The sequence below is a fragment of the Callospermophilus lateralis genome, chromosome 4 (genome assembly GCF_048772815.1).
Source record: "Callospermophilus lateralis isolate mCalLat2 chromosome 4, mCalLat2.hap1, whole genome shotgun sequence".
In the NCBI taxonomy this organism is placed as follows: Eukaryota; Metazoa; Chordata; class Mammalia; order Rodentia; family Sciuridae; genus Callospermophilus; species Callospermophilus lateralis.
In genome coordinates, this window is record NC_135308.1 from 162,673,878 (window position 1) to 162,688,654 (window position 14,777).

A 14,777-nucleotide genomic window follows, 5' to 3' on the forward strand; every position below is an offset into this window, starting at 1 on the left:
TTTTTTTTTTGCTTTTGGTACCAGGGACTGAGCTCAGGGGCACTCGGTCACTGAGCCACGTCCCAGCCCTGTTTTGTATTTTATTTAGAGACAGGGTCTCCCTGAGCTGCTCTGCGCCTCACTTTTGTCGAGGCTGACTTTGAACTCGCCATCCTCCGGCCTCAGCCTCCCAGCTGCGGGGATCGCAGGCTGCACCACCCCGCCCGGTTCTTCTTGCCTTTTTATGGACGTGGAAACTGAGGTTCCGGAGGATCACGTGACACGCCCCAGTCAAACAGCCAGTGGCTTTCCCCACCTTCCCTCACTCTGCCCCTCGCGCTCTAGCCAGCTACAGGACCCGTCAGCCTGTAGGGCTACAGGCAAAATAAAATAACCCCTTTTGAAATTCCTTCCCCTTTCCCCCAGGGGGTATCAGGGATTGAACCCAGAGGCCCTTGACCACTGAGCCACATCTCCAGACCCACCCACCTCCCCCCTTTGTATTTTATTCAGGGACAGGGGCTCATTGAGCTACTTAGGGCGTCCCTAAGTTGCTGAGGCTGGCTTTGAACTCGGGATCCTCCCGCCTCAGCCTCCCAAGCAGCTGGGACTACAGGCGTGGCCACCAACCAAGGTGCTATTCCATGCACTGTCCTTTGTAACCTCCCCACCGCGCCCCCAGCAGAACAGTCCACTGAGGCTGCGGGAGAAAGGTGACACCTAGTTAGGTAAGCGCAGAGGCTGAACGAGTGTCAGCTGTGTGCCAAGTTCACAAGGAGCGACAAGGCGGGCCACAGTCAGCCTCCACCTGCTCCAGGGACAACAGGTATCAGAGCCCTGGTTGGCTCAAACGCAGGCCCAGACATGCCTTGCTGGTCCTGATTGGCTCCCAGGGACCACGCCCCCATCTCTGGGCCATTCACTGTGCCAGGGGGTGGGGCACAGTAAAGGGCTCCTCCAATCAGGGCTCACCCCTGAGGTGGGTGGAGCCGGGTGGGAGGGGCTCCGGAGCCTGGGCCGGCTGGGCAGCCAGCGGCTCCCAGTGGACCTCGGGCTTCCCACCTGGGAAAGGGGCCATCGCACCTGCTCCCGGCCTGCGGTGCCACTCGGATAAGAGGTGCCGGTGCCCACGACCGTAAACGGGCAGAACTGCGCGCGGCAACTGGGGTTGCTTTGTGCCCAGGGAGGAGCGCGCACCTGCGCCGCAGTGTCCTCCTCCAGAGCTGCAGTCACCTGCTTCAGAAGGTGCAGAGCAGGGACACCGGGCTGCCTCCCCGAGGGTGCCGCACCCCTATCAGCTGGGCGGCTGGAGGTGTTCCGAGATGGCATCCTTAGGCAGTGTCACCGTGGGCATCGCAGAGGGCACCTGGGCTGTGAAAGGCATCGTTGGCCATAGCGGCTTCGAGGGTCATGGCCCCACAGAATGTCACACTGGCACAGTTGATGAACTTCAGCTACCAAACTTCCCAACACCCAGGCTTCCTGGCACCGCGACGCTCCTGACCCCCAGCCCCTGAGTTACTTTGGCCCGTTCTTGAGCTTAGCCGAGTGGATCGGGATGGTATGGCCTCAGGGCCTGGCCTGTCACCATAAGGTCCGTCACCGGTGACCAAAAGGAGGCAGATTGAAAGCTGCTGAAGGAGGCTATATTGAGACTGGCTCCGGGCGAGACCCTGCACCCAGGCCCAGCTGGACTTGGACTTTCATCAGGCTTAGGGCAGGAAGGGAGGGCTTGGGACAGGAAAGGGAGGTTGTAGGGTCCCTTGTCCTCCTGAGGTTGGTTGGGGATCTTGCTGAGCTCCATGTCCTTCCAAGGTTGGTGAGAGACCCCGCTGATTGACAGGTGGTCATCACTGCTTGTCTGTGGGCGCCTGGTTGGTTGTTCTTTTGCGCCTGCGGGTTGCCTGGTGCTTTGTTCCCTCAGCCACCGCAAACCGACCTGACAGTCACACCATGCTTTGTCCTTGTTGACTGCAGTGTGGCCTTCCATTGTGTGGACGCTCCACAGAGTGTGCATCCTGTCCCCTGACGACTTGCGGGTCCTTTGCTCTCTGGGACCACATGAACAGCTGCTCAGGTTGCCAGCAGAGCCCCGGGTGCATGGCTCTTGGGACAGCACAGGTGTGTCATAACAAGGTGCCACAAACCCAGTGGCCTAAAGCAGCACATGGTTAGCTTCCTGCCCTGCGCCAGGGCTTCCTCTGGAGACCCCGGCTGGATCCCTCTGCCCTGCCTTTCCCAGCTCTGGGAGGTGCCAAGGCCTCAGCCCCCTCAGCAGCCACCCTCTGCCCAGCTGCTGCCACGGCCACCTCTCCTTGACTCTGACCCTGCCTCCCTCCTGTGGCCCAGCCACATGACCCCAGCAACCCCCATCTGGAGACCCTGAGTGTCACCCCAGCCGCAGAGCCCATTTTGATCTGTAAAGGGACAGGCACAGCTTCTGGGGATTGGGGACAGGGAGAACACTGGTGTTGTGATGGCACCTGGGCATGTCCCTAGGGTGACAGGACAGGCGCGGATTCTGCCTCAGGACTTCCTGCCAATCACTTTCACAAAGAGGCCCAGGCTGAGCCGTCTGGGTCCCACTCGAGTCACGGGAGAGCTCCTGCCGCGTCCCCCCGGGCGCTCACTGTGGGCAGCGTAGTCTTGGCCTCTCCCGTGGGCGCACAGGGGTGGCTCTGGGGGCCTCAGGCTCCTCTCTGCCCTTGGGCCACCTCACAGGCAGCACCACCTCCGCCGCCTCCAAGGACAGTCCCACAGGTCGCACCCTGGGGATTGCCGGGCCTCCCGTCAGTTCTCAGCGCCCCGGCGCCCGCTGCCTGCTCCCTTTGCAGAACACAGCTGTCCCCATCTGGGAGTTGCTCAAGAGTTCCTGGCACATGTGCAGGGAGCGCCTGGCCCGCACCGCTACTGTCAGGGCTAAGTGTGGGAGCTGCTGTCATCTTGTGTCGGGAGGGAGGGAAAGAGGGACGGTTGTCTGCAGCTCACCTGGCAGTCACTCATGCTGGGCGGCACTCCCCTGCCTCAGCGCCCATTGTTGCAGGCTCCCCAGACCCAGAGCTTTCATTATGATTCAAATTGCCAGGTGCTTGGCTTCTCCTCCCAGGGATGCTGCAGACGCCAGCCCACGGCCTGCCAGCTGCGCGCCTCCTCTTCCCAATGCCAGGCTCCGCCTCACAGGACTGCCTGCCTGCTGCCCGCTAGGCCTGCTGGTCCCCAGCCAGGTGGCCGTGTGGCCCGGTACTCAGCGGCACAGACTGGATCCTGGCTCTGCCACTCACTCCAAGTGTGACCCTGGACAAGCTACGCAGCCTCTCTGAGCCCCAGGGTCCCCAAGCTGTGCGGATCATGGTCCCCAGCTCTCAGGGTGGCTGAGGACACTAGGTCAGGCTGTGCCATGGGGACAAGGCTCAGAACAGTGCCCGGCTCAGAAGAAAGGCCCAGCACAGTGGCCGAACTCCCAGCCTCTGCTAGAACCAGCGACGGTCTCCCTCCTCGGCTCCCAAGGCCCCAGGTCCAGCAGGTGCCCGGCAGTTGAGGGCCCAGCCCCTCTCCAGATGCCCCCTGCCAGGAATGTCTCGGGCCACCCACAGCCACCACTGTGACCCTCCACGTGGCCCTGACCAGGATGCTCCCTCCTCCTGGTGCACTCCTAGCTAACTCTGCTCGGGGTCAGCACCCTGGAGACTGCCCCTGACCTCCTCCCAGGCCAGGACCTGTGGGACCCTCGGGAGCCCAGACCCTGGAACATGCCACTCCTGCTGTGGGGTCCTGGTGTGGCTCCAGCTCAGCTCTCAAGGGCAGGGCGTGACTCGGCTCCAGGACCCCAGCACCCAGCCCAGGCCTGGATGGAGAGGACATCACAGCAGCCAGTTCTGCAGGGGACCTGTCGGTGGCCAGCACCTGGTCTCCACGGGGCTGGTTGACAGTGAGGGGCGTGTGACCACCAACGTGTCCAAGAGGACAGGCAGCCCCACAGCAGGGTCGGGGGCTCTCGGTCACAGAAGCCGACAGTCACTCTCGCTTGGGGACGTTCCCTGCTCCCATGGGTGCTGCACGGCTGGGACGGGTCGCCATGGAAACAGAACAAAAACTGGCCTCAGCCAAGGATTCCCTCCGGAAGGCGGTGTGCTGACCGCGTCCCCAGAGCGGATGGGCTAACGGCCAGGCCACATCCAGGTGGGCCAGCCACAGCTGTTCCCAGCAGAGGGCCGTCCACAGTGGCATGAGTCCCGCTGCCCGCAGGAAGGGGGTCCTAAAGTCCTATCAGGCGGGTGCCCGAGCCCCTGAGAGTCAGGCACTTGCCCAGGGTCACCAGCCTGTGAAACGCAGGACTGGGATCTGAGCAGACCCCGACTTTGAGGCCAGTGTCACCACCACTCCGTGTGCCCAGGCCTGTGGGAGTCGGCTGTGCCAGGGGGCGCTTGGCGAGTGGGTCCTGGGGGTGTGTGGGAGGTAAAGCGGGCAGCGTGGCGAGAACTGGGGCTTCCTGCAGAGGGGCCGTCGGAGCGGAGGTCATAGTGGAGGTACCTGGGAAGAGGTCCTGAGGCCCCGCCGAGTGCTAAAACCGCCTCGAGGGAACCTGGGTAGAGTGAGATTTTTCTAATGTTGCTGATTTTGAAATATTTCATTTGGTTCAAAATAATATGCGTAAAAATGTGGATAAAAAGCATAAATGGTAAGAAAGTAGCCCAGGGCCCCACGCAGCACGAGAGCCAGGCCAAAGCCACCGAGGCCCGGCTGCCCAGAGCCCCCACCCTCTCCAACTGGCGCTCCGAGGTCCAGAGCGCGTGTGCCTCTCGGGCATGACTAACTGCGGCAGCTGGTGCCCTCCCGGGAGGTCCCCGAGGAAGGCTGGGGGCTGAGGCCCAGCGGCAGGGCAGCCAGGAAGAGGCTCAGAGGAGTGGGGGACGCGGCCTCCCCCGGGAGGAGCCTCGTCTCCACCACGGCCGCCAGCTGAGCCGGAGGGAGGTGCTCATGCTGGGCGGGCGAGGAGTCCAGGCTGAGGCCCCGTCCCCAGCCCCCAGGGGGGACCAGGCTGAGGCCCGACAGACCTGGCTCCCTGACAAGCCTCTCTCTTCCACCGCCCTCAGTCCCTGGGGCTCCCTGTCCTTGCCCCTCCCAGGCCAGGCCCTCTCCAGCGCTGTGGGCACCACCTTCGTCCCCTTCCCTTTCCCGCCCACGTGCCTGAGAGGCAGAGGTGGGGGTTCTCAGGTCGGGCGCCTAAGCTAGAATCCTGACGCGGAGGCCCACCCCAGAGGTCGGCAGAACCCCGAGTCATCTCCTCCGTTTTGTCACCTCTGCTTCTGTTCACGGACCCGTCTCGGCCCCCCTCCCTCCCTGCCACACACGATGCCGTGGGCAGGTCCCCGGAGCAGGATGCCCTGCTGGACCTGCTGTCCCCAGGCTTCCCTGAGCCTCTCTGGCTGATCCCCCCAGGGTTACCTGATTCCCAGCTTCCACCTGAGAACCAGGCCGGGTGGGGGCGGGCCCTGACCTCCTCCTGGCGTCCCCCCGCCCACCCCCTGCGGGATGTCATGCGGTTCTCCAGACCCGCGGTGTTGAGAGCCACAACCAGTCGGAGTGGCCCCTGTTGAGAGGCGAGCCAATAAGATGCTGCTGGATTGACTCAATTGTGTATTAGACCTTCACTGTCCAGTAACAGGGCTGCTCTCGCTGCCTTGGCCGCCCAGTTCCCGTTGAGTTCTTGCGGGTTCCGAGAGTGAGTGGCGCAGCCCGGGGAGAGGGAGTTCCGGTTGGTGTGGTGTGCTCCTGGAGGAGCCGCGTGGGTGGCGTTGGGGAGAGTTCCCGGGGAGCGTGTGTGGAGTGCTGTGGGAGTTGGGAAATAAAGTTTGTCCCTGCTTGAGTGATTTGTGTCCAGCAGACTGCCGCACCGCGGCCCAGTCCCCAGGCTTGGTGGCTTTTCACGCCCCAGATCTGGAAGGCTGGGCTGGTCCCACTCTCCTGGTCCACGGCTCCCGCGTCAGTGGCCACGATGGGACGTCACAGGGTCCTGAGCCACCACACCGGTCACCCCACTCTCCACGCCCCCTCCTGCCCCCTCCCTGGTGGGGTCTCCCGGGGTCTCCGCAGCTCTCTGATGTCACATGGCCGCAGTGACCTCCAGGGCCTGGTTCCAGGGCCCCGCGGACGTGGACACCCCTGGAAGCCCACGTCCTTGTTGAAAGGGACCCGCGCATGGCCCCCGGGTCCTCCTGACCCTCAGCAGAGTCACGGCTGAACCGTGGTCACGCTGCACGGCCCGGGTTCGGGGCCCCTGGGCACAGCCAGGTCCAGCACATCTCCTTTCAAACGCTGGCTGGGCCACCTGCTGCCTCAGGCTGCCTGTCACCCCGCGTCACGTCTGGGTGGCGGGTCCCCTACGTCACTTGCGTGCCCACCTTTCGAATCAGGTCCTCACTGGGGCTGATGTGATGGCTGTTGGGGGACAGTGCACCGTCTTAGGAACTGCGTGTCATTTAGTGACCGACTGCTTTGGGCACAGCTTTAGGTTTTCAGGAAAATGGAGCCGAAAGCGCAGGGTTTCCTGCCTCCCCTCCCCGCGGTTTCCATGATCACCAGCATCTTGCGTTTCTGTGGCTCGTCTGTGACAAGGTGACAGGGCACGGGTTACACCACGGCTGGGACCTGAGGGGCTCCTTCCCCCACTGCTCCTGCCGGCAGCGTTCAGATCACACAGGACAGGCCAAGTCCAGGCCTGGGGTAGACAGGCTGCCTGCGCTCAGCCGTGTGCTGTGTGAGCTAGAGCACCGTGCTGAGCCTCTCTGGGCCTCGGTTTCCTCCTCTGTGCAACAGGACTTACCTCGTGAGCTCTGCTGAGGATTAAATGAGTGATCTCTATGGAGAGCTCAGAGCAGCGTCCAGCACCAAGTGGGTGCTCAGTAAGTACTTTTGAAAGTGTGAATCTCAGGCTACATTACATGGGTGGGGGACGGAGGAGGGACATGCTTCCCTGGCACCCCCTGCCCCCACTGCGAGTTCTCAAGGCTTGGATGACACAGAAAACTCAGCCCCAGAAGCCCTGCCCTGAGGATCCAACTGCACCAAGACCTGAGTGCTGAGACAGTGAGCCCTGCATGGAGGCCCGGGGGCCATCTAGACAGCAGTCCAGCAGATGCAAAGGTCCTGTGGCAAAGGCACCGGAGATGCTGGGGACCCCCAAGGTGGCCCGTGTGGCTGCAGAGGTGTGACGAGGGGCATAACAGGAGACCAGGTGGGAACGCAGCCAGGAGAGGCACCAAGGCCGTTAGAGGATTCTGAGCAAAAGAGACAATAAATATTTGTTCTGAAGGTTAGGTGGCCGGGGATCAAGCTGTCCTACTGTGCTTCCTCCTGCGTTTCTGTGCTGAGGATCAACTGTGGGGAGGTGAGAGCGGCGAACTCGGTTGAGAGTCTCTGCACAATCCAGGCAGGGGAGGGTGGTGGCCTGGCCACAGGAGCGATGGCCAGAGTGGCTAGGTTCTGGTCTGTTTTGAAATAGAGCCGAGGAGATTGGCGAAGGATCGGACCTGGCCATGAAGAAGGGAGGGGAGCAGCGGTCAGCGCCCTGGGCCAGGAGACTGGGAGGCCGAGTGGCGGGGAGGCTGAGAGGGGAGGGTTCAGGGGAAGCGCAGGGGTCCACTGAGGGGACCTCCGGGGGCCGTGGGAGAATCAAGACCCAAAGGAGAGGTCTCAGCGTAGAGATGCCACACATCTCTACGGCAAGCCCTGGAAGGGAGCAGAGGACACCGGTGCCCCGGGCAGGGGACAGGGTGGGTCACGGGCAGCTGCTGGGGCCGTTCCCGTCTCTGCATCTGCCCAGGTGCTTGCCCATGAGCCAGTCCGCGGGAGGAGGGCGCCATCCTGGGGTGGAGGGCGTGGGCACGGTCCCAGTCCTGCGCACGGGTTTCCTGCCAAAGAGAACACCCCGAAGCTTCTGCTGCTGCGGCCATCTGCTCCCGGGTGGGGACACCGTGTGCCCCGCCCGGTCCTGGTGCCCTGGCGCCCTGCTGCCCCAGGCCTCCCTCACGGGCTCCGATGGCGTCTCTTGCTGAGACTCTGGATCTCGCCCACCTGCCAGCGTCTCTTCTTGGTCGCAGACTCTCCCTCCCGGGTCCCGGGTGATTTCTCTTTCCTGGGAGATGCGTCCACTTCGCGAAGGTCCTTGGATCCAGCTCAAGGGTGAAGGGTCGTCCCCTGAGCTCCCTGGACCCCTGTTCTGCTCCTCTTTGTGGCTTCCCCCTCGACCTGGGGACACTGGTGCAGCAAAACCAGTGAGAAGCGCCCTTCCACGGAGACCTTGGCCGTCCGCGCCCTGCCCTGTGGGGGGAGCTGGGGTGGCCGCCTGGGAGAGGCTGGCGCTGGGCTGGGTCCAGGCTAGCAGGCGGAGGGGTGCCACGGTTTGCCTGGCGGGGCCGGCAGGAGGGGGCTGGTCTGGGGCTCGGGGTTCTCCAGGGAGCAGCAGTGGGGAGTGTCCACCAGGAGATTCTGTGGGGAATGGCTCGCAGCGTCACGGGGGCCAAGAGCCCCAGCCCAGCCAGCTGCGAGCAGAGGACAGAGGGGCCGATGGTCTGGTTCCAGCTGGAGCCCAGAACTGGGACCCGGTGTTGAGGGTGTGTGTCCCCGTCCAAGCCTGCAGGCACATGTCCCGTGTCCCAGCTCCAGCATGGCCTGGGGACAAGAGCAGACTCTCCGCCCGGGTTGTTGTGACCAGGCCTCCCCCGAGGAGGCCCATCCACAGGGGGAGGCCCTTGCGGTCCTCAGAGTGCCGTTCAAAAGCCTCACCGACACACCCAGAAGGACGTTTGGTCCCACACGTGGCGCCTGGCAGCCCATCGAGGGTCACACAAAGTGGACCACACAGCTGGAGTGGAGGGAGCAGAGGCGGGCAGCAGGGCTGAGAGGGCAGCGGGAGGGAGGCCGTTCGCTCCCTCTGGGTGGGGTGGGACGGGGCGCCATGTGACCAGACCCGCAGGCAGCACGGGGGATTTGCTGGTGGATCATTAGATGGGGGGGGGGGGGCAGAGGGGACCCCGGGACCACAAGGTGAGCAGATGGCAGGTGGCGTTGTGCTATGGAGGCCGGGACATCTGTGGGGAGGGCTCGTACAGGGAGGAAGACGGGAACTTTAATTTGGGGAATACCGAGTTTGAGAGGTCTCTTAAATGTCCAGCTGGTGTAGACGATGCGGCTGTGACATGGAGTTTGGGTGGAGTTGGAGGCCGGACAGCGTCTGCAGATGGCACTCACAGCCGTGGGAGGAGGTGACATCTCAGGATGAGTAGAGATGGACGGGGAAGAGGCTGCTGGGAGGTGGGGCAGGACCAGCAGAGGGACTGGCAGACCAGGCAGGGAATAGGGGAGGGGCCAGGAGAGAGGCTGAGCCTCCAGGACATGAGATGGACCACTGGAGTCACTGGTCTGAGAGGACGGGTGGAGCGGACTGAGACTTGACCACTGGCTTTAGCAGCATGGAGGTTGTTGGTGACCTTGACAAGGGCAAATTCTGTGGAGTAGTTGGAGCCTTTTGAAGAGGTTACGGTAGAGTGGGAAGTGGAGCGGGAAAGCGAAGGTACAGACGGTCCTTCCAACATGTGTCTCCCCTCCTAGCCTCTATCATTGGATTTATTAAGAGTTAACATGATTCATTGTTTGCCAAAGAACCAGCAGCTGGATTTATTAGTTCCCTTTTTTTCCTTTTCTGTTTTTAACTCCATTTCAGTTTTAATTTATTTATTGCTTTCTTATATCTATATTGGGTTTATTTTGTCTTCCTTTTCTGGCTCTTTGAAATGGATGATTAATTCATGCATTCTTGTGTATTAATAAAAATCATTATTTTTTAAGACTATGAATTTTCCTCTGAGCATTGCTTTGGCTGCATCATCAGGTTCTGAATTTTTTTTTTTTTATTCCTAAAAACGGTTTTTAAATTTTTGTTTTGAAAAGTTTAATTGTGGGGCTGGGGATGTGGCTCAAGCGGTAGCGCGCTCGCCTGGCATGTGTGTGGCCCAGGTTCGATCCTCAGCACCACATACAAACAAAGATGTTGTGTCCGCTGATGACTAAAAAAAAATAAATATTAAAAAGTTCTCTCTCTCTCTCCCTTCCTCTCTCTCTCACACTCTCTCTTTAAAAAAAAAAGAAAAGTTTGTTATTGTCTAAATATTTCGCAATTTTTATTTATTTATTTATTTTGCTCCCTTTGATTCAACAGCTGTTTGAAAGAGTTTACATACTTCTTGATGCTAAAGTTTGTTTGTGTGTGTGTGTGTGTGTGTGTGTTTGTGGTTAGTATTCTCAAATTCTATTATACTGTAATAGAGAATGTCATTCTGTTTTTACTTTTGAAAATTTGGGCCTGATAGTCCCTTTTTGTGTGTGCATTTTCAAAAGCATTTTTATAAATATTACATTGTCTTCTACACACACCCACCCCCAGACACACACACACACACACACACACAGTCATTGGCTTCCCATATTCTTACTGGTTTCTGCCCCTTCGTCTGTAGTGGGCTGAGGAGGTGAGTGAAGACACAGGCTGCAGCACACTCTGCCCTTTCTTCCTCCATCTCCAGCGGTCCTGGCTGTGACTCAAGAACTCCGTCACGGCCGCCAGTTCTTCCTGACGACCTTCATCCTGGATCCGCTCACAGAGCCTTGGTTTCTCTCTTTGCTCTTTCTTGCCCACCTTCAGCTTCCCTCATCCCAAAGCCAGAGCCCCTGGTTTCCTGGGCTGCATCCGTTTGTTATGTTTCTGCCCGTCCTCCCTTTTAAAATGGGACACAATTCATGTGACATAAGTTTTAGCATTTGGTCATTTTTAACCACACGGTTCCGTGGCCCTGAGTCCCGACCTCTCTGAGTCGCTCTGTCCCGGGCACCTTGTGTGTCCAGTCTGAGGGTCCTCTCTTTAGCCAGTGTGTGTGGCTCGTTGACGTCCACTGGCGGGGCGGACGCGCTGGGTCTTCCTGCTTTGATAACTTGTGTGGGTGCCGATCTCCCCACATGTCCTGTTTTCTCTGTTTTACTTTTTGTATATAAGCCTTCTGATAATTTGGAAAGCTGTGTTTTCCAGTCCGTGGCCACCTTCGTGATCCCAACGTGACACCGTGGACTTAAGATCCGGTTTTCCTTGTGCAGGACTCATCCCTGTTAGGGAGAAGGTCAGGATCCACGATTCTCTGCTTTCCCTCCCTTTTTCTCCCAGCAGTTTGTTTTAGTTGATCTCTTTCTGTTCACCTTGATGCCTCGGTCGGCACCTCGGTCTCTGAGTGATCAGACTATGAATGAGTGAGTCGCAGTTGTCGGTATCGGCCCGTCCCACCTCCGTCCGTCCCACGTCCCACGTGTCACGTCAGTTCTTTGCTTTCTTTTCGTCTCCTCTGTGATAACCCCCTGGATTTCTTTCAGACGTGGCCCTCAAGTTAAAGGGACTCTGTGCTCATTGCCAGGGCTCTTCTCAAGAGTGACCCCATTGCCCCTCGGTTTGCCTAAGTGTCCTCTGGTAGGGTATTTAAGAAGGGCTCGGGGGAATTATGATCTTAAATATATGCAACAGGTTTTTTGTTGATTTCATGATCACAAGATGGTTTATCGGGGCTTTAAATTCTTGGCACATTCACTCATTCAACAAATATGGATTAAGTCCCTACTGCGTACCAGCTAACCCCTGGCGATATGGCGATAAGTGAAGCCTGCAATCACCGTGGTCCTCTGTAGCCCGGCGGACTTCCGCTACAGGGCGTGGGCTGCCGCATGACCACCTCATCTGCCAAGGAGAGACGGGCGACCGCGGCTGCTCTTCCGTGGGCAGAGGTGGGATCGTGGCTCCTCCACAGGTGGGTGGTCTTCTGCTTCTCGTTGTGTTGCCCGCGACGACTCTCCCTGTCAAAGCTGAACGTGTCCCCGCAGGCGGTCTCCACGCTCCTGCCCCTGCCCGCTGGTCTCCAGCCATCCAGGCGTTTCAGGGGCACCTGCGCGTCCCCTCCATGACTTTGTATGACGTGGGCATGTTCAGTGGAGTGACTCTGAGATACATAATGGGCTTTGTCATCTTCAGATGGCATCTGTATGTTTCTAATATTTCCAGATTGTGATGGCAAGGGGGACTGGGAAATTTGTCACCCAACCACAGCAGTTTTGAGGGCCGCGGAGGAACGATATTAAAAATTTTGAAAGCACAACCTGTGTTAATCGAGACTGTGCCCAGACAAGACGGCCCAGGGTGACCTGGTGACTGCCGCGGTGGATGACACTGTGGAGTCTTACGTCGACCTGGCGTCTCGCAGATGGGACTCACCCTTCACACCTGCTCCGCCGTTCTGACAGACGTCCTGTTAGTCCTGTTAGAGTTTCTAGGGGCTGGTCTTCAGTTCACTGCGATCCTGCTTCTGTTCCAATCCTGTATCTGCATTTTTCTTCTCTTATGGCATGGGCTAGGGCACAAGCGCCGTCCAGAGCCACAGGGACAGCACATGTTTTTGTCTTGCTCCCAGAATCATAGTCACATGATTCACCAAGTCCAGAGGACACAAGCTGGCCTTTTCTGTCCCTGAGACCCCAGACAAATGACCCCAGCAAGCTCCCATGGAAGAGACTCTAGATGATATTTTGTTTCCTTCTGTTTCCTCAGAAAACCTTTTCGCCGTGCCTCAGGATGGGGGAGGCCACACCCGAAGCACCCGGTGCAGCCTCCAAGGACAACTCGGACAGAGACGCCAAGAGGAGGCCAGGCGGAGGCAGCGGCAGAGGAGGAGACGCCGTCTGTGCCCGAAACCCCCCTCCACGGACTTCTAGCATTAGGAGAAAACTCAGGGCTGGGGGCCGGGGGTGCAGGGGAGGGGTCCTGAGCCACCCGTCCGCAAGCAATAGTTCTCCTTTGGGCTGGTGGCTTCCGAGGGTGACTCGTTGTGGACTCGGGTGACAAACACAGAGTGACCCTGGCCGACTTGAGCCAGAGGAGTTCCAGCCGGTGGGTCCCACCCGGGGTCCACGCAGCGAGGCCTCCCTCACCTCTGCCCCCTCCTGTGGTGGCCGGGGCCTGTGGTGTCAGAGTGGGGTGTGAGCGTGAGTGTGTGCGCGTGTGATTCAGGGTGTGTGTGCCTGTTCGTTTTTACTGCGGTCCCCCGCAAGTCCTCTGATGGGCACAGGTCACCACGTGGCGGGGGTCCTGCTAGTGTCCTTGCCTAGGGCCCAGGCTTCTGGCTGCAGTCAGCAGCAGGGGGCCAGCTGGAGCTGGCCATGTGCCTCAGGGGCCCTGGGGTCTGGACAGTGCCAGCAGGTGGTTCTTAGGGACCCGTCCCCACCACGGAATGGCAGGAGCACGCCCCCGCTGGCCGTGTGGAGGCCACCCACTGCCACACACAGGAGCAGCTCGAGTGGGCAGGCTACCGGGGCCACGTGGCCAGCAGGAGGTCAGCCCTCGGGTGCAGAGACCCAAAGTGCTCCACAGCCCAGGGCCCCGGGCGCCTCCCCGGTGGAGAGCCATCGCTCAGCTCCCCCACGGCCGCCCAGGGTCTCAGTTGCTCAGCACGTCCAGGTTAAGCGCCTGCCCTGTGCTGGACCCTGTGCCGGGCAGTGATGGGATGAGAGGTGAGTCAGGCCTGGTGTCTGAGAGACTCGTTGATCTTTGCCAGACAGGGTGACAAGGCCAATGGAAAACCAGAGCGGAAGGTTCTAGAAGGTTCTAGAAATCCATCCACTTTCCATGTAAACCTGTAACATTTGCCCATAGAGCTCACCCTCACCACCCCCTGCCCTGCTGCTGCCCCGGGCACACAGGGAAGAACAACCCGGGGGACGATCCCGTCGGTCCCCAGGGCGGGCTGCAGTGTAGACGTGCTCCCTCCACAGTGTTAGGCCAAACTCTCCCACAGCTCTCAGCTCGGTGGCCCTGCTCAATAAACGTGTGTCCCTCCTGCGCCCGCCGCCTCATTTCGTCGGCCCCACGGCGCCCCGCACCGTCCTGCTCAGCAGCGAGCAGCTCCCCAGGCCCCTGCCCGCTGGAGGCTGGCAGTGCCGGGCTAGCAAGCAGGAGGGCGGCCGAGGTGGTGGGGGCCTGCCGAGGAGTCCGTCCGTCCAAGGGACAAGGGATGGGGCTCTGTGGAGCTGGGCAGCTGGGGCCTCTCAGCCTGGACCCCGTGACAGACCTCTGGGAGTTCAAGGGGCGTGGGAGCCGAGGCTGGTCCTCCTGGGCAGCAGGCGGCTCCGGCTCCAGCCCAGCCAGACGCTACCCCCGCCCCGGGCACCCGAGGGCCCTGTGACCACCCCGTCGACCCTCCTCCCCCTGCCCACCGGACCCTTCCCCGGCGCTCACGTCATACGCAGGGACGAGGCGTCCAGAGCGGCAGGCGGAGACGTTTTGGAGGCTCATTTTAATTTTTCAACCTGGCCGATGGGTCCCCACCAAGGAAGAGCCTGTGGGAGCGAATCTGCAGCTCCCAAGCCCAAGGGGGCCGAGCGGCCCTTGGTGGGTGTGGGCTCGTCCTGTCGAAGGGGAGGGACAGCGGCCTCCGCCAGGCACCCCACCCAGGGAGGCCAGGAGAGGCGGTGGACACACCTGCCCAGTGCCAGGGTCTTCCTGGCCCCCAGGCACCATCAGACGGTCAGGGGCCGAGAGTGGGCGTCCCCCCGCAGGAAGCCCACCTGAAGGCCTGCAAGTCAGGCGCCACCCAGGCCCCAGCCCGCCCGCCACATGGGTGTGTGCAGTGGCGCTCGGGTGGACACGCACAACCCAGGCTGGCGGCCTGAAACTCGAATGCCCACGTCGAGCAGCCGAAGGGACCAGGACCGTC

At 60.5% G+C, this 14,777-nt stretch overlaps 1 protein-coding gene across 7 annotated transcripts in view; it reads left to right on the forward strand.

Moving 5' to 3' along the window:
- Positions 1–13,903, forward strand: part of Shisal1 (shisa like 1) — a 97,861-nt gene extending 83,958 nt beyond the window's left edge. For all 7 annotated transcript variants that reach the window (XM_076855468.2, XM_076855470.2, XM_076855464.2 and 4 more), the window contains exon 5: positions 12,617–13,903. In XM_076855468.2, coding sequence (XP_076711583.2) covers position 12,617 — 1 coding nt within the window. In that variant the 3' untranslated portion in view covers positions 12,618–13,903. The remainder of the gene's footprint in view (positions 1–12,616) is intronic.
- Positions 13,904–14,777: the final 874 nt, after the last annotated feature.